At 40.1% G+C, this 23,778-nt stretch overlaps 1 protein-coding gene across 2 annotated transcripts in view; it reads right to left on the bottom strand.

The window, feature by feature from the left end:
• Positions 1 to 23,778, bottom strand: part of ITGA6 (integrin subunit alpha 6) — a 59,154-nt gene that overhangs the window by 11,058 nt on the left and 24,318 nt on the right. For both annotated transcript variants that reach the window (XM_039495106.1, XM_039495107.1), the window contains exons 4-21: positions 22,813 to 23,086; positions 20,534 to 20,665; positions 17,354 to 17,567; positions 16,484 to 16,677; positions 16,258 to 16,346; positions 14,456 to 14,583; positions 11,618 to 11,713; positions 9,627 to 9,688; positions 7,933 to 8,090; positions 5,676 to 5,834; positions 4,611 to 4,726; positions 4,311 to 4,500; positions 4,140 to 4,223; positions 3,816 to 3,895; positions 3,583 to 3,660; positions 3,370 to 3,472; positions 1,496 to 1,669; positions 187 to 285 (exon numbers count right to left, since the gene is read on the bottom strand). In XM_039495106.1, the coding sequence (XP_039351040.1) occupies positions 187 to 285; positions 1,496 to 1,669; positions 3,370 to 3,472; positions 3,583 to 3,660; positions 3,816 to 3,895; positions 4,140 to 4,223; positions 4,311 to 4,500; positions 4,611 to 4,726; positions 5,676 to 5,834; positions 7,933 to 8,090; positions 9,627 to 9,688; positions 11,618 to 11,713; positions 14,456 to 14,583; positions 16,258 to 16,346; positions 16,484 to 16,677; positions 17,354 to 17,567; positions 20,534 to 20,665; positions 22,813 to 23,086 (2,430 nt within the window). The remainder of the gene's footprint in view (positions 1 to 186; positions 286 to 1,495; positions 1,670 to 3,369; positions 3,473 to 3,582; positions 3,661 to 3,815; positions 3,896 to 4,139; positions 4,224 to 4,310; positions 4,501 to 4,610; positions 4,727 to 5,675; positions 5,835 to 7,932; positions 8,091 to 9,626; positions 9,689 to 11,617; positions 11,714 to 14,455; positions 14,584 to 16,257; positions 16,347 to 16,483; positions 16,678 to 17,353; positions 17,568 to 20,533; positions 20,666 to 22,812; positions 23,087 to 23,778) is intronic.

The following is a 23,778-nucleotide window of genomic DNA, read 5'->3' on the forward strand; positions in this document are numbered from 1 at the left end:
GCTGGGAGCTGCGATCGGCCGAACCTGCGGACCTGGCAGGTAAACAAATCAGCAATAAAGGTTACCAATCCCTGATCACAACAAAGTGCCTTCCTTCACGCTGCTAAACCTAAAAGAGTTCTGTAGGAGTAAAGGGAAGGTAAAGAGATGGAAGAGAAATTGTTGTTTTGATATGGAAATGCTTACCAGGGTCTTATATTTTCTTTCTGAAAATAAAGACATTTTTTTGCCATTATTAGTCTGCTTCTCTGCAACTTCACGTTTCCTTCTTGACCTATGGGACTCCTGTAAAACAAAGAATTACATATTGATAAATGATACGAAATTGATTATTAAGCAAAATAGAAATGTGCAAAAGACTCTGAATATTGGGCATTTAGATATTTAGCTTCTTCGAGGTATTAAAAAGCAATTCAAGTACTAAAGCGTAGAGATATAGGCCAAAAGTCAGGCATGTTTAGTGTCAGTTGCAGTTCCCATAATATAATCCCGTTTTCAAGGATGTATATACTGTAAACATAGCTCAGGTAAAAACAAGTTTTCCTTTTTAGACTTGAACAGACTTTCAGTTTCAAGAAGCAGGCCTAGGAATAAATACAGACAAATCTGAAGCTATTTCGCCACAATGTAAAATGTTCATTCTCCCATTAATTGGTGGCATCACAAAGGGTATTTCCTAAACCTGACCCTCCAAGTAAAAATACGGAGATGAAAGAAAAACACAGTGATAGTAGGGCTAGTGCAGGTGTCACACAAGGCAAATGTATGTGTCTGCCACATGACCACCAGGATTCCATATCTGAGCGCTGCTGCCAGAGACAGTGTTTCTATGCATTCCTGCTACCGCTGAATGCTATCACAGCAATTACCAGGATTTAAGATGTGACTTAAAAAAGTGATCTAAACAAAAATGGAGGGCAGTGAGGCAAAGTGTTTCACTTGCACTCTACTTCAAAGCCATTTCATTTTTTAACACACCAAAAAGTGAGTGTGCTATTCCTACTACACTCATAAGGAAAAAAAACTATTCTAAAGTTGGTCCAATGAAAGATATTACCTCACTCACTTTGTCTCTCTAATATCATGAACAACACTGCATATATTCCAAAGTAGGTAGATATGCTCCTGTTAAATGTGTTCACTGAGTATGTACAATAAAAGTGTTTCACACTCCACTGGTTCACCAATATAGCAAGGCCTGGCAAAGTGGCTTATAAGAGATGCATGTGTTACTAATTAGATTTCAATGGGAAATTTGCAAGCTTTTGCAAAACACGTAGAGAGTTCACGTTGTTTAAATGTAAAATGAAGGAGCCATAGTCTAATAGCTATGGCAGGATGTATATTTAGCATAGGATATTGATGCACTTCTCGAGTCACTGAAGATACAAAGCTCATTCCAAGGCAGGCACCAGTATCCTACTAACACGCTCCCTGTTGTGTTTTAAATGTTACATGAACTTGCTTATAAACAGGTGAAAGTACATTAACATACCTTAAGTCGCAAAGAGTTTATTTCATTTCGAGGTTCACAAGGGATTTTCTCCAATTCTTTGGAATCTACTTTCATCAAATAAAGCAGCCATTTGCCATTGCTGATTTCTTTTGGCCACTGGATGTCCAAGGAAGCTGTGCCAAATGTTTTAAGTGGTCTACCCAAGTTAGTTATCTGTTAGGAATACAAAATCCACAAATTCTCTTATAAACTGGAATTTACAGCTACAGATCTGCACTGACAGTTGTTGAAGAAGGGTTTTTCTGGCATTAAGAAAAATCATAGGAAAAACACAAATTCCGAAAATACTATACATTTGGGATTTGCCAAACAACTTTTGATTGGAAATAAAAGGCAGCTAACCTTCCTAGTTATAGAAATTATCACAGCATGATGTTCTGGATGATCTAGCATACAATTCTGTATAACAAAATCAGGAGAAACTAGATTTGCTAAAGTTTTATTTAAAAGTTCTATTGATAAAAATAAAACTAGAGTAGTTGCAAGACTTAGTCTATGAGATCTGAACAGAATACAAAGGTGATAAAGTAAGCAAAAGCATATATATAAAGACTGTGGCTGGCCTGGCTGATACCAGCCATATTTAGTGTAAAAATGTTTTCCAGTGCAGGAACAATTGGAATGTCTGCTCCCTGGGCCAGTAGTGTCTGAAAACATAAGTGGGATCTAGTCTCCTGTAAGACAGCAACCGGAGCCAGAACATTCTAGCAGTAGCAAAAATGTGCTCAGTTAAAGACAAGCAGGAGGATTACAACTATAAGGGAACATCTGATGCCACAGAATTGCACTTCTGTCCGTCTTGCTCCAGCAGTAGGGTAGTTGGTTTTTGTTGTTTTTTTAGTCAGAGAGCAATGCTGCAATATCTAGAGCTTTGTCATCACTGAGCCACAGAAACTACAAACTACTCCAAGTATTCTAATTACTGCATCAGCTATATGTAAAGAGAACAGCAGAAGGGAGTCTTCAGGAGCCCAAGGCAGGGACACAAATGATAAAACAGATCTAGGTGCTTCTGAACATGAGACATGCTCCTTTCCCTTCCCCTGAAATCCTTCTCTCCAACCCTCTAACAGAGACCATGAATGCACAAATTAACAACCTCGTCATGTGTCCACTGGGGGTCTGAGGAGAGGCGGCCAGGATTCCAGCTTCAAAACACACCACAGCCAGTCAGGATGTGTTTTGGAAGATGGGGAACAAAGGGGTGGTTCTGGTGCAAGAGCAGCCAGTCTTGGAAAAAAGGAATGGGCTACACTGAGCACGTGTGGAGCACAAACGTGTGGGTGGATGGAGGGAAATACCTGGAGCAAAAATTTACATTGCCAACACTGGAGCATTCAGGAACCTGCAGACCATGCAGAGATAGGTGGATATGAGATCCTTGTCTTAGTAATTAAAAGGCAGAAGGCCAAGAGAGTGAGCTCACGGCCATATCTTCAAAAAGGGCTGCAACACCGCTTGTTCGTGGATACTCGGCTTTATGTGCATAAATATCTGCACGTACTTTCTGAGCACTAACACTGGTCATACCATGGATGGGTTTTGTGCATGTAAGTTTTGTTACCTGTAGGCATGGATGTTTATGCTGGAAAATTGTAGGTGCAGGGGACTGCACACAAACAAATGGAAGATGCTTTTTGGAAGTGTGAACCTGAACTTTCAAGGCTGGAGGAAGCCCCAGTCTTGATGGATTAGTCAGGTTGTGTGTTGCAGAAGTGAGGAGGGAGATGGTTAATGCTGGTGATTCAGGTGCTAGGGCAGCCATCTTCAAATCAGCCAGATTTTAAAATATTAAACACAAATGTCAGAAAAAAAAATCAATCATGATTTCTTAATAATCTAGATCAACTCACTCTGAATTCATATTCTATTACGTTTCCAACATCATCTTCAGATTCCATAGCACTCTCACCGATTACGTTACCTCCAAAGTACACCTGGGAAGGCTTAGCAACTCTGTTCAATTTAAAAACAAAACAAAAAAAAAAACAGATCATATTTTAGTATGGGTTGCAGCAAAGGGTTTGTTCTCACACTGATTTGTTATGCTAACTATGAACACTTACCCAGTGAGTGACAAAAGCAATTCAATAACCACTTTAGCAGTAGCAGTAATTGGAGCCAAATTAACTTGATTGCTTGTTCTATAATGAAAAGGAAATGGCAGTGTTTATTTTAAATTTTAACAGTTTTCACATTACGGTAAAATTGCCTTTACAAAACAAATTGAAGCCATTCCTTAATGTTTACAAGTATATGGGAAAACACCAAGAGAAAAGGTAAAAACAAAAAACCTTACGTTTCCAATTTCAGATGAACATCCAAATCAGTTGTGTCAATGTTAACTTTAGTTGTACTTAAAATCAGATAAAAGGTTACCTAAACAAGAAAACAATCCACACAGTATGATGTTAGGTGAATACATTTTTGTAAGCATAAACTTTGTTTTATGAAAAAAAATATATCATAGAATTCTGACATGTTGAAAACCGGGATAGGCCCCAAATCAAACCCCAAAACATAAACACTCTTGAACTTAGGGAAACTTCAGGACTAGGTCCAGAATCTAACTTTATATATTAGGCCCATCTTTAATTAAAAAAAGAAAAAACAAGCCACTCACATTGGAATTTCTCTTGAAGGGATTTCCAAGTTCACACTCTGCTTGAGAACCGTTTTGATTGGCACCACAAGTTAATTGTTTTTCCTGAATTAAAGATGTGCAGAAGTCAAAACACAGTAAGTATTTAAATATATGTAATATACCTTTGTCCTGGTTTTCTGGAATACTTACAGGATAAGCCTTCAGCTCTCTGAAAGAAGAGTAGGTCAAGCTATCTGGAAAAGTTGCAACTAGTTTAGCTTCATGGGCATCTTCACCATCTTTTTGGAGATTTTTTGCATCTGATGGATTATTTGTCACAGTTATTTCTAGCGCAATATCCTTCTGATCTTTGAGGACAAGCACTGGAACATTGTTCTCACTATGGAAACAAAATATAACAAGTCTCACACATTAGGGGAAAAAAACACGTCCCTTCCAAACATCCACCCAAGTGTATTAATTTATACATTAGCAAAAATGAAGTCTTACATTGGTAAATAAACAAATCTGCCTTCATTTCCTTCTCTGGTACAGAATCTGTATTGAAGTTTTAGGTTGCTATTACATATGTTATCCTCTCCACAGCCTTCTTTTAAGAACTGCACCTATATAAAAGCCAAAAGTCAGTTTATTTTAGGACATATGACAATACTAAAAATCTATGTTCAAAAAACAAAACACAGTTGCTGACATATGCTACAGTTAGTTCAGAGCCACAGACACTTCATACACCCTTCTTTGTGCAGACATGGCCTTAGTCTGACTTCACCTTTTCAGCTGTAAGGAGATGGGGACACTATTGCTTTGCTGGAAATTTATCTTGTTGCTGCTAAGTGAAAGCATCATGTCATGTGGAAATACAAAATCTGGGTCAGTTTGGGGCCCACTGTTTCAAAGTGATATGTGCCTCTCCTGCTCATTACTTTAATGGGAGTTGAGCAAATACAGGTATGTCTCCTCAAGCTGGGGACTACAGCCCTGGCTTTAAGTGTAGACAAACCCCAAGTTCCAGGGACAATCGTTCCAGGGCACCCTGACCCTGCAAACATTAATTGCATAGTGCTCGTGTGATGTAGGACATGCATTCACAAGGATGAGACAACTCAATTAATTTTCACTTGTAACTAAAGCTAAATTTCAACCTGAGTCTTCTGGGGTGCAAAGTTAGTGTGTTAACCAGCTGTGCCATCTTCACTTCTGTTTTAGGATGATGCAGGAGCACGTTTTAAATTTCTGCTACCACAAGTGATGAGAGCCCATATAATCCCACAGCTGAGGTTATAAATTAATTGTATGTCACGTGCCTACTCACTCACTTCTCTTTGGTCAGAGCTTAGTTCTTTACAGCCTTTAATTCAGTGACTTCTGATACAAGTGCATGTGCCATGCGTGCGCGCACACACACATCCCTCTGAACTGGAGACTATACTGGAACTAATTACCTATGCAAATAACCCAACCTCTCCACTCTTCTGTCATACAAACTTTGTGTTTTGTTGGCTTAACAATCCACTTTGCATTATCTTCCAAAGATCTGTTCAAGAAGAGACTTACTTCTGAGTTCACTGTTTCTGGTTCGTTTGAATTTAGAATTGGAACAAGATCTGGAAGTGATCTTCCTTGTCTTCTCTTTGATGGTAAACTGGATTCTGAGCCGCTGATTTTAACGCCAACCGATACAGGAATGGGACGTAGTTTATCTTTGATATTTTCCTGTTAAACGTTTGAAATAGCTTATTTAATATACAATGTAAAAAATCCCACTAGATTTGGTAACTAAGCAATATATATTCTATTTTGTTTAAGAGTGCAAGCAAGATTCTTTCGCTATGTTTCTCAAGGGAAAAAATTGAATGTATTCATTATATGCATTGACTTAAAGAACATTAACAACAGACATGCTGGTAAGGGCCATCTGAACCCCAGGGCTCACTGGTTTACTAATGATCTCTCTCACAGGTAATGATCACTAGGAATAACATCTGGGAACACAGAGGTAAGCATCATATCTTTAATAACCATCCACTAGAAGAGGAAACAGTGGACATACTTCCCCGCTTCCTATAGAGCAGTGGTTTTTAACCCTTTTTCATTTGCAGACCCCTAAAATATTTAAAATGGAAGTGCAGACCCCTTTGGAAATCTTAGACATAGTATGCGGACTCCCAGGAATCCATGGACCACAGGTTGAAAACCACTGTTCTATTGTAATGGCAACCTTTCACGGACCCCTTAGACATAGTCTGCGGTTCACCAGGAGTCCACAGACCACAAGTTGAAAACCATGGCTGTAAAGGATTCATTCAATTGTGGAAGGAAAAGTGAAGCAAAAATTGGCTTGTAACAGTGACACTTCCAAGGCTGTTGCTTGGTCGCAGACTAGGCATGGAGTGCAAAGATAATTTTCCTGCCCCTCACACTCGGCCCCATGGTAGAGTCCTCCAGGAAAATAAATTTATAACAAAGTCCTCCATAACAATCCTTTTTCTGTCCACTAAGAACCACATTAAATGCCCAAGGCTATTTAGTTTTGGGGAATTCTGTGCCACTGCATAGGTAAAGAATACATTGTCTCCACAGATTTTTTTCCCCCCTTTTCAAAATATAGATTCTGCTGGAGAGGCAATGCAGTTAAACCTTTCACTCACCAGGGGTGGCTGTGGCACCAGAAGAGACAGCAGCCAGCTGTTGGCTGAAAGGTTGATTCCTCACAGGTGGGGCCAGGTGAGGAGACAGAAGGGACAGAGGGGGGCACATGGGGCTGCTGGGGGATCACAGACTGGGGTTCAGAAGAGCTAGTGGGAGGAACAGACTGGGGAGCTGGCTCAGGAGCCAGTGGAGTGACAACACTGAGCCAGGGGCTGAATGGGAAGGGAGCTGCAGGGCCACATGGAGACAGGGAGAGGAGGAGCAGCAGGGGATGAGGGCAGATGTGCTTGACTGAATGGGAGAGGCTAGAGGTCAGCCAGGGTCTGCATGAGGGAGGCTCCCTAACTCTGTAACAATCACTTCTCTCCAAATAAACTTGTTCCATACTTCTCCCACCCACCCACAACCACCCTCCAGGTTCACTCCCAGGTTCCTTCTCTCTCCTGCAGCTCCTCTGTTACCCCTGACTCCCCCAAGTCTTCGCTCTGCTTGTGAGGGGTGCAGGAAATATGTTTCTGTATTGTACTTTAAATGAATTATTAGTCAAAGTTATGTACTGATGTACTTAATAAGGAGTCTATTTGTCAAAAAGAGTTTCCTGAATTTTTTTGTTTTGTTTTGTTTATAGTTACAGACATACTTGCTGACAGGTATTTTGAAATAAATTACCAAAATAATTGAAACTGGTGTGATTATATTGTGTTATTTTGACAAATATGCAGAATTTTAAAATATTGCGCACAGAATTTTTATTTTTTTGGTGCAGAATTCCCCTAGGAGTAGCCATTGTTCTTGTGTACAGGTCTTCCATGAGGGTCCTCGGTTTTTACCCTCTCTCCTTTGTTTTGAAAGCCTCAGTCTGTTGATCTTCAGGGAAGACTACAAGGCTCATATGTTTTAATTCAGGCTTTTGGGGAGGTAGGAGATGGCATTTGTGAGAGAGTCAGGGTCAGTTTGAGCTTGATTTTGTTTCTTCTGGGTTTTTTTTGTTTGTTTTTGTTTTTCCCCCCCTCCCCTCACATTTTGAAGAAAGAAGGTGGTACTGGGTTTATTTTGTATGTCATACTTTAAATTATGTCAAAAAGGTACCTGGTACCCAGGATAGAAGTTTTTCTATTGGGTATAAATAAAAAATAAAATAAATACTCTCCCATCACTTTACCTGCATCACAAGAGAGGTTGTCACACATTCTTTTCTATTCTGTCCTCCTAGAGTTATACTTCCAATCAACTGATCAGACAGATGCTTAGAAAACTGAACTCGAGATGGCAGGCCTAACCGCCTCCTGTCATTTTCTGCTTCAAAAGTATAGTTAAGTTCTAGATAAAAAATAAAAGGAAAATACAGAACTACAATTAGGAAATATTATAGCACTAAGAATGCTGATTTATGAGTTGTGGGCTTGTCATATTAGCCAGGAGAACTACACACTGTCCAGTACTGGGCTTATTAACTACTCTCCTTTGTTTGCAAAGCCATCTTTGAAGCATAACCTTAATTATCTGCCTGTTTTGGCTATTTCCCATTTGACAGCCAGCTTCCCTTTCCCTGCACATGTCCAAAAGGAGCTTTCACAATTAATAGGCTTTTTTGTTGTTGTTGTTGTTAAAGAAAAGTTTCCTGTTCCGTGTATCAATGTCCCCTATGTGCACACTGTTGTGACAATACAAATGGTAATTACACTGCACAGCCAGTAGAGGCAAGGCTGGAACACAAAACATTGTGAAGGCCCCACATAAACTCTCTCTTTTTCCCTGATGTGCCCCACAAGCACCTGACTGGATGAGACAACAGCATCCACTGTCAGATATTTATATAGAGACTGTGGTATAAGCCAACCATGCAGGTCAGTGCCCTTCTAGCCACGTCTGGTTTTGGTAGATACAGACCCTGCTCAGTTTTAACCTGTACCCGCAGACCTGAATTAATATTACAGGGCCTGGCCAAGCAGCAGATAGGATAGGCTCTAATTGTAAACACTTATGCTTAGGTATGCATAGTCACTGAAGTCAACAGGGCTTCTAATGAACATAAAATTACTCATGTGTTTGCAGGATCTGTGCCGTAGTCAGCATTAGAGTGCTGTACTCAAGCAGTTCCCTGGGAATTTGGCTGCTTGTCCCCAATAAACACACACTGGAGATGAGGAGAAAAAAATAATTTTTAAAGCCCCCTCGTGTAAGATTTCCCCCCCAAAAAAACAAACAACCCCCACGCCTTCCCATGGTGCAACAAAAGCAGTATCTTGGTCACTTAAGAAAAAATAGAAAACATCTGAAATTGGTCTTAAACTTTTACAAGTTTATTGCACAGGCCTCCAAATCCTTACACACACAAGTAATCCTTACTCCAATTGCTGCTTCCAAGGAACCATTCATGTGAGGAACACCCTTAGTAGTAAGTTTGTAGGAAAAGTCCCTCGACAAACGGCAAATACTACTTATCAAACAGGATTTTAAAATTTTATATTTTATGGAGTGACACTGGTGTGTGAATAAGCTTTACTGTTCCTCTGGGAGTGTTTGTTGGCATACACTACATGGCTTTGAACCAGCCAAAACTCTAGCTTTCACCCAAGCAATTTAGTAATACAACTTAATTACATTTCTACAGAATGCTACACTTCTGGTAGCTCAGGCTACAGCTCTCGAGTGACAGCTAGTACTGGCAGCATGTACTGAATTACATTTTAGATCTGGCAGACACAGCGTGAGTGTGTTACATCATTTACATACCTGCCTCTGCAGATAACTTTTATTGGCCACATCTTTGTTCTTCCAGAACATTAAATAGTCTTAAAAAACAAGCAAATAAAAAACCTCATGACAAGCAGGTAAACATTCATAACTACTTACTTATTTTTGGATTGAAGTCCTTGGGGTTAGCAATATATTCAAAACATGCTTCAACATCCATGCTGGAAAGAGTCAAGAATTTAAAATTAACATTAAAAGCCATGATCCAACAGACTGAAAGTTTGAATATTTCATTAAACAATACAGTCACCTGTCCGTTATCTTGGCTTTTATAATACGATTCATATTATATGAATTAACAGAACTGGCATTTTGCTTCTCAGTGAATGGTAAATTACAAAGCCAGAAGAAAAAGTGCTTTTCTCTTTTACTCTTTCAGATACTTTAAATTAAAAAAAAAAAAAAAAAAAGCTTCAAGAAGTTTTTACAAAAGCAAATTGTTTTTCACATTTAAATAAATAAAAATCTTGTCTTTCCTGTATTTGCTGGATAATCTCTTGGAGAACTAATTGGATTATGACACTACAGGAGACTGAAACCTGAGACAGTGAGTGGGTAGGAAATATTTAGTCTGACTGTTTAACATGAATGGGCTTGATTCTTTATTGGCTGCATCCAGTATAGTCATTTACACTGGTGCCACAGCAGGATGTAAAAACATATTTTATTTTTTATGTATTTAATGTCTGCTAATGGGTCTTTACTATGGAAGTCTTCTTCCACTTGGCAAGTTCTAGCTATTAAATATCTAAAGTAGATAATTGCTTCTTGTGACTGTCACTATTTGTAGAGCACCTTATAAAAAGCCAGTGCATGAGGAGATAATAGCACCAAATTATGTTTATCAAGATCTGTTTTTCTATAAAACTAGGTTGGTTTCTAATTTACTTTCTGATACATGGGAAGGTATTTCCAGTTTCAGCTTTTCTAATATAAAACACCCATGTGATACTTCCCTGTGGACGTAACTCACAAGTTACCACCAATACACCCCATGCCTTCTACCCTCTTACATTGGTCCTGCAGCCTCAATATTTCATTAAGAGTAAGTATAGAACAGGGGTAGGCAACCTATGGCACAGGTGCTGGAGGTGGCACACGAGCTGATTTTCTGTGGCACTCACACTGCCCTGGTTCTGGCCACCAGTCAGGGGGGCTCTGCATTTTAATTTAATTTTAAATGAAGCTTCTTAACCATTTTAAAAACCTTATTTACTCTACATACAACAATAGTTTAGTTCTATATTACAGACTTATAGAAAGAGACCTTCTAAAAACATTAAAATGTGATACTGGCACGCGAAACCTTAAATTAAAGTGAATAAATGAAGACTCGGCACAGCACTTCTGAAAGGTTGCCGACCCCCGGTATAGAAGAATCAAGCCCTTCTTTGTATTACTCAGATTGAAAGGATCTGTTCTTTTTCTTCTGGTAGTTTGCATTTTTAGTTTGTTACAAAAAGAGTCAATGTTCATTTAAAAGTTATTTATTTTTGGTCTTTAAACTTCCATTTAGTGCCAATGATTAAAAGCCATCCCAGGTGCTCTAAAATATGCATGTATGTTGAATTAAACAGATAGTGATAGATCACATGAGACCAATACACCTATACATGACCCACCGACCACTTCATTCTTGCACTGAAGTTATATTAAAAACTTTTTAAAATGTAAGTTTCTAAGGAAGAGTATCATCAAATTTAATTATTGCCCAACATGTCATCTTGAAGAAGTCTACTACTCCTATTTACCTAACCTTTGCCTTTTGGGATCTTGATTAAGATATCTGCCATACAACTAATAGGTTTTCCAGTCTGGATAAAGCCTTAAGAGTAACAGGCTCTAAATTATAAAAGTTACAGGACAGGGAATAAATGCACATAGATGGCAACCAATGGAAACCCATTCTCCTGTTCTTACTTTTCAGAAGCAAAGCTAGTTATTGGACAAGAAGATCTGAATATGTTTCACATATATCAATCATACTGCATATGCCTCCCCAGCTCAGTGGGTCTGCATGCCCATCCCCATTACACTGAAAACATGAAGCACTCAACATGCCAAAGCTTACAACAAAATAAATATCCTACCAGATTCCACTGGGTTCCGAACAGGTCTGTCTGTTCAGGTCAATTTTGTCAGGAGATATCCTGATGGTTTTCTTAATGCTTATAACAGGCCGGGATCTTTTTTTTTTTGGGAGGGGGGGGGGGACAGGTGTGAGGAGGGGGAGGGAAAAAGAGGGAAAAAAGTTACAATTAGTAAAATAAATGATGTGTTACTCTGAGTTTAAACAGAAGCAGCAGACTCTTATACTTGCATTGATTTGCTGTGAAGATTCCCTACATCCCAGTACTATTCAAAGAAATGTTTTGAGTTTCAGAAAGGTTAGAAATAAAACTTACAGCATTTTGAAGAGACAAGGTGGGTGAGATAATATCTTTTATTGGACCAACTTCTGTTGGTGTGAGAGAGAGAGAGAGAGAGAGAGAGAGAGAAAGGGAGGCTTTGGAGCTTAAAATAGAGCTCTTCTTCAGCATTTTGTAGAGAAGCTGAACAACCCTGAAAACCCACGAAGGTCAAGTGATTTGTATTAATGTTTTTTAAAACACTATGTTAATGCAATGTTACGGTTGTCATTCTACATGCACAAGAAGTCAGGAAATTCAATGTGATGGTTCCCACAGCAATTGTAATTCAGACCCTGTGTGTATACAGTGGGTAGCAGAAGTCATTTAGATTAACATATATGTCAACTTTAATGTGCAGTGTGGATGGCTGAATTATGGCTGCTGAGACAAACATAATTTTTCATTTCCTGACTTTCATGCATGTAGGATTGCTGGCATAATACTGCATTAGCAGCTTTATTTTATTTTATGTTTTAAACATGAGAGAAGTACATTTCTTTTCTTTTTTAAAAATAGGCTTTTTTACACAGATGAAGAAAATGGCTATCCCTGCTCCCACTGAAGTGACTGAGTTTTGCCATTAATTGTAGCAGAACAGGGGCAGTAGGTACATTTTTTTAATATTTAGAAGCTGAATGCAGCTGTGCTTATTTCAGTGGAATTCTTTCACTGACTCACCCCTTTTACACCACACCAGATTCGTGTCCTCACCTCCTGTTTATATAAGGACTTAGACTGCCCTCATCAGCATAGTATTGAGAGACACCAAGTCTTGTATGACATGACTAATGTCCATCACACATGGGTTTTGCTCTCATCCTCTGCCAAGGGGGAGAATTGTGGGTGCAGTCGAGTGTCTTGTTTTTGTACTTTTCTTGGTATTTTTAGGGATTTTAATTATGTGCACACTGCAATGCTTATATTAGAGAAGGCACAGTCAATGATGGAATGGTCCTTAGGTCCCGTGGGAGTCTGTTCCAGTCTCAGACCGACCCCAGTAAAGCTCTGTCCCCTGAACAGACAAGCTTTAGCCTTGTTGTAGAAAGCTCCACTATGCCCAAGGAGCAGAGTTGTCAAACACGATCTTCATCCTGGGGCGATCTTTTAGATATCCTGAGCCTTGGCCATGAGTGCCTTGAAGATATGGACTGAGACCTCAAACTTGACTCAGACCTCAAAGTCCTGCCCATGTTTCCCCTTCCCCTACTACTTAATGTTAGTGGTTCCATATGATGACAGGAATTACGTTAAATGGCAACATTAAATCTTTCTGCAGCCAAATCCTATCCCCAGTGCAAAGCCTGAGTAACCAGGCTATAGGCTTAGGAGGTCAGCAAGGGGTCAGATTCTTCATCCCCAAACTGTTCTGTGGCCACGAATGTAACCTGAGAGCTTCAGTACACCCTACATCTACTGCACCCGCATCTGCAAGAGAGCCTGGGGGGGAGATTACAATTATTTGTATTATGGTAGCACCTAGAGGCAGCATGGGGGTCCCACATTATGCTCCACATGGTACAGAGTAAAAGGTGGTCCCTGCCCCAATCAAGGGATGACAGGTAGGTCTGCAATAGCAGATCCACTGACCCTGTTGCTCACACAATATTTCTTTGCAGACTAGTGTGAAGGGAGCCCCATGGAGCAGAGCTCCACATGTCAGTTTTAAGAGCTACCTACATGGGCTTTCTGAATTTAGCCCTTCACCCCTCAAACAGCAGAAATGCATAGATTCCTCAGTGTTAAGGCCTTACTTGGTCACGGTGGGCATACATGCATGCAGGATTTTCCCAATAGCCACTATAATTATCCCACCTTACATGCATCATTCCAAGAGCTCATAATCTACAGTTCTCTTAAACATTGCTACATTTTCTTGAGAAACACATAACAAAAGCTAAACATCAGAGATGTTAGGTTATCTTTCAGCCAGTTTTGTAGAAGAGTATGTCTACACTGCACACTAAGCCCAGGTCTGCGAGACTCAGGCCTGTGGACTCAGTGTTTCCAAATCCATGCTTGAGCATTCACACTACACTGTAAACCTGTGTTTAGTTGCTGGATCTGGCTCTCACAGCCATGCTGATAAGCGATAATATGCTAATATGTCTATACTGCTCTACACCAACCTCTCACCCAGGTGTGTGGCTTGAGCAGCATCCACACTGTAAAATGACAGAGCTTAGTCCTCAGTTCCAGCGAGACTTGGGCTCTGACCCACCCCCCTACCAGGATCCTAAGACTCAGGCCTTGAGTGCTTGCTGATCCAAGTCAAACTGATTTGTGTGTGGATGGAAGGGTGGTTTGGACTCAAATCTGAGTCAGAGCCTGGGCTAAGTGTACAGTGTAGACATACCCAAAAGAGACCAGACTGATATGTGTGTATTCTTCGTCAGCACAATTTTCAACCTCTGGAGGAAAAAAAATGCATTACGAACCTGAATCAAACCATTCATCTCTTCAAAGCAGTTCATTAGAAACCAATCTAGATTTAGTTAAAATACTATATACAGTACACACCTGTAAACAGAGACAGAATCTGAAAGTGACCCAACAGCAATATCGGGGTAGGAGTTTCTATCAAGATCCATATTTCCAGTAATAGAATAACCAAAATATTGAACACTGGATTTTTTGCCATCAAGAATCTAAAAACAAACAGATTGTTGGGAATAAGACATTTAAGTAATTATCATTGCTTTATACTCCAAAAATCTGGGAAAACTGGAGAAGTTTTCCGCATGTTCCTTTGCTCTGTTCTGTTTGTGCATAGGGCTTCCACCATTTGGGGAAGCCAGCATATGAGAAAAATATAACTGGCTGGTGAATATAACATGCTCACTTGCACTCTTCCTTTTTGAACCTGTGTTCTCAGTTATGGAAAAGCAGCAGATGACATGCACTTTTCCAAAATGCCATGCCTCTGAGGAAGTGCTCCCTTCAGGTGGCACTTGCTCCTGTTCCAGACCTTAGGTCTGGCAGATGCAAGGAAGTCTGAATTTGGCCCTTAAATATTATAGGCCAGATTGGCACAAAGCATGCACTGCAATATGGCCACTGTGTGGAATGCAAATTAAACCTCAAGTCATAGTAGCCAGCCAGGAAGATCGTACCAGCGTAGTAGGATCATTGGGTAGCTTAGATGTCCATCTCAGGGTTTTATGCTGCTTCTCATCACTGTTGTATCTAAGCACCATGATATATCTGTAGTAAGAGGAGGCCCTAAGATATAAACCTTGGTATCAGAGGCCTGGTATGAGGCCTGAGGCCTAAACTAAAGTAATGGTCAAGACTTTGCTAACATAAAGCAAAGTTAAGCTGTGAGCCAGAGGCAGGCCCTGCTCACAGAAGCTGGCAAGGAAAGGGCTGATGCTGCAAGAAGATATGTACCTAAAAGGTACTGAACACTAGATATCAGAACATTCACATCCTTGCACATTCCACACAGATAACAAAGAACAGGCTGGCCCATCCCAATGACAGGGGCAAAAGGGTAATATGATAGATAGAGTTGTTTTGATCGAACCAACATGTACAAGGTGAGAGGCGGCACCTTACTACGTAAAGGGGTTGTACCTTGCTGCGTAGAGGGGTTGCACCTCAATACGTCAGGTGTGATGTGTAACTTGTTTGTACCTGTGTATAAGAATGCATCCCTGGGGCGGTGTCTTTGTCCAGCCGAGGGGGCAGTGGAAAGTCCCGCCACTGACTGAGCTGAGTCCATTGCCAAGAGGCACTTTCTCGTAGTATGCCCTGAATTAGGCTAAGAAACCTACAGGGAACTGCCATTGTGTCCGAGGTCGCAATAAACCTAGTCAACGTGACTTTGCATCTTACTAGACTCTGTGGTTATTGGGGGTTCTCGTCGGGTCTGCTGTGTCAGCTATCTTCGAAGAACTGGGGCAGCACACAGAGGGAACACACGCACGCAGCCGAATGATATCAACATTGGAGAAAGCAGAGCACCACACCGGTAGCACTCTGACAACAATATCCTCTACCATCACCACTCCCTGCTGCCGGCATAGAAGATGTGGCTGGGTTTCCCTGTGCTCTGGTGACTGTTGTGTGCTACAATGGCTTCCTGGGAATCCTCAGGCTCCTTTAAACACACAGCCAGTCCAGGATTGGGGGGAAAAAAATCAGAAAAAAGAGCTAAAAGCCACTTTTGCGCACACACCTCCTTGAGCTTTGCTGTAGCCGAGGATCATTGCACAGAGCAATGCCTATTGTGGAGGTTGCCCAGTATTATATACTTTTGTGGAACAAAACTTCTTATGCTTATAATGCTCTGCAAGGCTGAGCACAGGGTGTTTGTTTACCTGTGCTGGCTTTGTATTTATTCCATTCTTCGATCCATGATATATGAACACCTTGCCAAAATCATCATAAGGTGCCCCCACTGCAATATCTGTTGAAAAGGAATTAGGAGATTTAGCTAAATGTTATCCCGATGAATGGTTACAGTCACGATAAGGTAAGATGCTCTGAATCTAGTTTTAGAAAAAAAATATATGGACATTCATCTTCGAAGGTCAATTTTCTCACCTGAGAATCCATCTTGATTAATATCACCAATATTTTCAACTGCGATACCAAACATAGAATCAGGGATTCCATTGAGGCGAATTGGCTTTACCCCTTCCCATTTGCCTTGTTGGTTAATGTAGATGTACACAGCACCCCCAATTTCTCCATCTCGGTCAAAATACTGTGGGGCTCCAACAACAATATCTTGCCAACTTTAAATGAAACAAAGTACAGAAATTTTTAAAGAATTCTGAGAAATAAGTGAAAATTCCTGGCGAGTTAAAAACTACAGGCTGAATACAATGTAAGGAAATTGGTCAGATAAAGAAGCAGTTGCTGAGCAAAGGTCACTAGGAAGCACATTAAATTGGTTCAATAATGGAAAATTAACCTGGCAATTTTTATAAAAGAAATAAGTTGAGTTTGTGGCTTTTCCCCCTCTTTTCTGTGTTGTATAAAGAAGACCTAAAAGGATTTTTGCTTGAATGTGATTTTTTTTCTGCTTGGTTTCTTTTACATATTACCCATTCACGTTTCAGTCAACTTTTCATCTAGCTGGATTGCTCTAACAATGAGTAGAGAAGACGTCTAAAACTATTCAATAGTCACATCCCTTCAAATAAATTCGGAGACAGCACCCAGTGTACTTCTCTGAAAAGGAAGCCCAGACTTAGTATGCCCTATATTGCTAATGTGAAAATCAAGCAGCAAAAACAAGCAAACTGGAAAGCTTTCCCTATACATCCTAAAGTCGGGGGGAGGGGCACACAACTCCATTCCTCCACTTTTTCGTCCATTTGCAAGTCATCTTGAGGTACACTATACATACAATGCACTGCAGCAATACAAAACTAGAATTTAATAGCATGAGCTTAACAAGAGCCTTACCCATCATTGTTGAGGTCCACAACTGCAACATCATAGCCAAAAGAAGAGGCCAGCCCTTCTCCTTCAAATATATGCACAAGCGAGAGTGCTCTCGGAATTTGGGTATCTTTTTTCAGCAGAACTACAGCTCCACTGTGGTTGGCTCTTGGTGCACCTGATACAAAAGTTGTCTCTTCTTGGGAAACGATACCTTTACCAGTATCCAAAGAGAAACCTAGAACAAAAAGAAAACAAAAGCCAATAACTAGAGTTTTTTATTGTTAAATCTGAAAATAATATATATGCACTATATTAAAGTGGTGCCTGGTAGCACTACTGAAACCAAGTTTAGCAAATATATCGACTACATGCTACCAATTTCATTTAGTTTTAAATCTGCTATAAACAATAAACACCTTATAAATGAAACAGTACAAGTGTGAATATAGAATGATATGAAGCATATATCATGTAATTTCTTTCTACAGACAAGACCCAAAGTCAAAGTTTTTAATATTACAGACATGTCTCTCTATCTCCACCATAACCATGTGTAGCATCTGTAAAACGTACAGATGATTGGTCAAACAAATCTGATACAAAAACACATCAATAGAGTATGTGTCTATAATGTGTGTGTAAATGCACACAAACACATCAACCATCTGTACACATGGTTATGGTGGATATTTTTAAAAAAATGTATAACTTAAAACCAATTTAAATAAATCTAACCACTTTAATACTGCTTAAGTACTTAGCCTCTAACAGAATGAACACTTATGAATTTCATACAAATGTTATTTTCTGTTATAAACATGCAAAACATTGTACAAGCACAGTATTTTATGTTAATGTTGGACAGTATTTGAGAATCTGCTGTATACAGTAGTGGTGAAATCAGCAGTAACATGCTAATTATGTCTATAAAGGACATTTTAAAAAGCATGCAGTCCTAAATATTCAGTTTAAATTCTAAAGTTAATACACCTCTACCTCGATATAACGCAACCTGATATAACACGAATTCGGATATAACGCGGTAAAGCAGCGCTCCGGGGGGCGGGGCTGTGCACTCCGGTGGATCAAAGCTAGTTCAATACAATGCGGTTTCACCTATAACGCGGTAAGATTTTTTGGCTCCCAAGGACAGCGTTATATCGGGGTAGAGGTGTACATCGAATTAATTATTATTTTACATATTTTAACAGGATTACTGCATACATATATTAGGATAATGCATGAATTTGTGCTATACATCCAAATATCAAAAGTCATACAAATTGTGAGGAAAAATCTAGGTTAGAAGAGAAGTAAATATCAAGCCCCCCTCGTCTCCTTTTCTTGGAATCCTTCACCACTGCCGTTCTGATTCTCAATTACAAAAATAAGACAGAGTTTCAGATAAGCTTGGTAAGAAGGCTACAGTATATTTTGAGAGCTACTTAACAGATCAAGTCCTCTCCGAAGCCCCTTACTTTATAAGCTATCCTTCATCTGAATCTCTGCTGTTACATGCTTTTTACTTGAATGCATTTGAAATGGGGGGAAAAGTAAATAAATAAAAATTATGTCAAAGTCTGGATACACACACACATATACACAAAAAGGTATGACCAAGACCATATATAATGTCACCTCAGGTAACAAACCTAGGTAGCTATTCATCATCACACCAGTGGACTTGTCCACCATTACATTGGGAGGCAATGTTTTGTATACAAACTGATCAGGATCAGTATCAGACACACTTGTCAAAAACAGAAGACCTGTGAACATATATGTGGGAGAAAGAGATCAAAAAAGAAAAATATGGTAGTTAGGCAGTAAAAATAACTGCACATCACATATAACCTAGGGCACAGCAACTGCCAATTAATGCCAGGCTGGCACGGCAGTACTTACCAATGAAAGAGGAAGTTAATTTGATTCCAAAGACGTGTCAAATCAAGCAAAGGAGCTTTTTAGAGTGACAAAGCCTCCAGGATATAAATGCAACATTAGCCTTGTTATGAAAATTTAATGCGGATGAACAGGAAGACAAAAATACTATTGTCATGCTTATTGCAGTCTTATTCTGTTCACAACAGCATGAAAGTTCCTCCATAACATTCCTAGTCCTGGCATTCCTGCCTCAATCCAAATGGACCATTTAGATCTTTAGAAATGCTATGAATTCATCTCTCTACCATCACTATTTATGGTCCCCAGCACCTACAAATTCTCGATCTGATTCCTGTTTAACTGCAACTGATATTCTATTTCTTCTTATAACAAGTCTCATTCTCACTTTCATTTCTTCACTCTAAGTGGCTCTCTCCGTGGCAATGCTCTCTCTCCGACGTGATGCTAAGAATGAATCGTTCTCTCTTTCCATCACCAGCTCTTCTGGCTTCATTTTACTAGCACTCCATTTTACTAACCCATTGCAAACGTAAAGAGTACTGGTGTAGAAGTGTCACACAAATCAGCATTTGGAGCAGAAAGACGCTTCTTTCTCTTGACACTATTCAGTTTTTCAAAGATCCCATTCAGCCTTTCTGGTTTGTAATAGCACCTCTCATTTGGCCTTTCTTCTTCATTGTTTGCATTAAGCAGGACAGTTTTCTTTTGCTTTTCATCATAAAAATCACACTACATTTTTATCAGTGTCAATCCATGCTAATGATTAAAGCTTTTAAAAACGTATCTGTAATTGCTATGTTGTATTTGAGTTATTTAGGACAGCCATTAGCTGTTCAAAGAAGCTTTAGGAGTTAAGGGACTGGTAGTTGGGTGCAATGTTTATGCTCTCAGCACACACACAATGCCGACTTAAACAGTTATTCTCAGAAACTCAGGCTTTACTACAGCTCCCAATTCTACATGTTGGTGGCCACGTGATCTAGGAGTATGAATCCACAGACAGTACTTACTGTTAGAGGGTGATTATAACCACATACTGAGAATTTGCAGGTCCTCATCACAGCTCTTAAATGTCTCATTACATTTGTAGCTCTTATAGGTACCTCAACGGAGTATCATTTTATACTTCACGCTAGCCCGTAAATGTAGAGGAGGATGTGAACGACCAAATATGGGTTGCATTTTACAGGGGCATAAAATAATTGCTTTCTGCTTTTATTTTTTGGTATTGCACATCATTTGGATAGTGAGTGTTCAAGAAGTCTGAAGAGTTTTACCATCTGTGCTTAATCCTACCTAAATAACTGTTAGCTGGAACAGGAACTAGATTCTCAGCTCGGCGACTCTCACTACCAACTTCATAAGGCCCATCATCAAAGATATCCAAAGCATAAAACGTTTGATTCTTTTGCTCTGCACGAACCACCCCTAAAGGAATGAAATGGTAAAATAAAAATGGATGAATGACAAGAGAAAAATAATAGATATATGGTTCCTGATTGACATTAGCAACATTGTCCTTGTGATCATGTTTGAATTGGGAGGAAGAATAGCACACAGCCTGAAGTTATGTTTTAAAATCTCATGGTATTGTATACATATGGGTCTCATGATGCAGCAACTTTAGGTTGCCATGCAATGATCTGGAAATTATGGTATACATTATTAAATTTGTCAACAAAAACATGAATAAACTGATCATCAACCCCCTTCACTCAGCATATCATTTAACTCTTTCAGCAAAGGCATTATAGAGAAAGCTTCTAGATCCACAAGATTTCAAAATACTGATAGTAATTTTACTATCAAATTATCACTAAATGCAGCCAATAATATAAATTAAGTAACATTCTTTTTTTAAAGGGAAAAAGAGCTACATCTCACACCTCTACCTAATCAAAATGGGTGCTTCTCTTTAGTCAGGCATATTTTAACAGTTTGCCAAGTACAGACATGTTTTTCCATGATATGAAAGCATATTCATAAAACTCATGTACTGCCATAGCAGTTCTTTGCAATTAACATAAAGCATATGCTCTTTCAGCTTGTTCAAATTTTCTTGACAGAAACAGATATTTGGAAGATTAAGTCTTCACAAAAAGTATTCCTTGTGCCAGAGCTTAACTCAAATACTTTGCATGGTTTACAGGTGTGTGAAAGAACACTGTATAACAGGAGTCAAAGATCAGACAGGCATTCTAAAGGAGAGCGAGGGAAATATTGTGCAGCTATTGGTGTAATGATGTGCAAAAAGAAATCTCTTAAAAAAAAAAAACGGGCCGGGCATTTGAAAATTTCTCAACATAAACCAAAGGATACAAATCTATCCATTTTTTTCCTGAGTTTTGCAACATTTGCTAGGTGAGATGTGCCAGTTGCCACAGTCCTTAGTTTTTACTCAGGCAGAACACCCATTAAAGTCAATGGAGTTTTACTGGAGTAAAAACATAAGGATTTGCCCTTGAATGTTTAAATATTTGCTCTGTCTCCAATCAATCTTCCCATGATCCTGCCATACTGAATGTGTGATATATTAGAGTATGTCTACACTGAGTTTTAAAAACCTGCAGCAGCGAGTCTCAGAGACTGACTACAGACACAGGCTGATGGGCCAGTCCAGACGTTGTGGCTCAGGCTGGAGCTTGGACTCCAAAACTCACCCACCTCCCTAGGCTTTGGAGCCCAAACTCCAGCCTGGGCCTACACTTCTGCCCTGATGTTTTTAGCATGATAGCACGAGCCCCACCACCCTGAGTCTGAAGACCCAGGCTCTGAGACTCGTGGCTGCAGATTTTAAACACATTGAAAGGTACCCCCAGTTTCTACAGAAGATGACTGATGTAACAAACACAAAAGAATGATCCAGCAATGTGCTCAATTAGGATAAACGTTTTAGTGCAGACGTTAGTCTGAATAATTGCTCAAATGCAGATAAATGAGATGTTGGCCAAATAATGCTAAAAATATGTATATACACACTCAGTGTGAAAGTTCCACCCTTTGAAACAAGCACTGAATCCTGCAAGAAAATTAAGACCAGTGAGGTAGGAGTTTCCTACAACAGCATGTTAACTTATGTAATCCGTCCATTAGCTATTCCAATTTTTTTAAATTCCCCTTACAACACTGGTCCCCAAATTTTTTATCTCATGCCCGCCCAGAGCTGAGGCCTGGAGCAGGGCCACGACTCCAAGAGGGGGGAACGCAGACGGGGTAAGAGGGCCAAAGTTGGGGCCATAGCTGGAGGCAGGGAATGGGAGCAGAGCCTCGGCCAGGGAGCAGCTGGGACCAGGGGCGCAGGGCCAGCAGCCGTGGCTGGAAGTGGATCCCCAGGCAGGCAGCCAGGGCCGGGAGCGGGGCTGGGTGGCTCTCCCTCACCACCCCTCATGGGGGCTGGCCCTGGGCCCCTGCCACACCCTCCCAAATATTCCTCTGTGCCCCCATCAGGAGGGCGCACCCATAGACTGGGGACCTCTGCCTTACAAGATTTTGATGTGACATGAGCTAATAATTTAGCATTTACAAAACGGGGGTAAATGCTGAAAAATGTAGGATGGGAGAAGAGAGGGTCATACCTTTCCAGTTATAAGTTCCTGGTGCACCAAATACAACATAATGATAGTCTCTAGTAAAAGTAGCAGCTACACCTTGCTGACATGAACCAAATTTCTCATGGCCCCTCAGTCGGCCATCACAAAAACTCCATTCTCCACCATCCATAGCAGACTCATCATCCTTAGGATCCTTAATAGTGAGATCCTGACTCAGCAGGTAGCACCTTCCAATGATATCACGAGATTCCTGAACTGTGTTTACATATTGCCTTTTCTCATAGCGATGTGCACATGTCTGCAAGAAAAACAGATACAGTCGATAAGCAAAATATTTTATGCCTTCTGTATTTTTTTCCTGCAAATTATCATTAAAACCAAATAATGAGAAGGCCATTCTCTATAAGCCACATACTCCCCTAGCAACAATAAGCATACAGACCAGGTACTTATGTCTCAAAGAACAGTGACAACAGAGACTCAGATGTTGAGTCACATCTTCTTGTAACGTCTGCATGCTACCAGGAAGAAAAAACACCACCACCGCATAGGCTTTGCTAACCCATGTAATGTTACTGTAACCTTGTAGATCACAGCACTACTATGCACATACTCAATATTTCACATAGGTTGGAGGGCGGGGGGCATGTTTGCTTCTCCCAGAAACGGCAGCATGGTTTGTGCAGAAGCCAGGCTGTCACTGGTTCCCTGTTGATGACAAGGTGAATTTGCCCCTCCCTCCATGCAAGTTAATACTGCCTCCAGCAGCATTACTAACTAACAGTTTTGGAGGGAAGGGAGAGCCGAGATAGGTGAGGGAATACATTTTATTGGACCAAATTCTGTTGGGGAAAAGGACAAGCTTGTGAGCTCCACAGAGCTCTTCTTCTGTGGAGCTCAAGAGCTTGTCCTTCTCACCAACAGAAGCTGGTCCAGTAAAAGATATTACCTCACCCACCTTGTCTCTCTAATATCCTGAAACTGGTGGCT

The sequence above is a fragment of the Mauremys reevesii genome, linkage group 11, assembly GCF_016161935.1.
Source record: "Mauremys reevesii isolate NIE-2019 linkage group 11, ASM1616193v1, whole genome shotgun sequence".
In the NCBI taxonomy this organism is placed as follows: domain Eukaryota; kingdom Metazoa; phylum Chordata; order Testudines; family Geoemydidae; genus Mauremys; species Mauremys reevesii.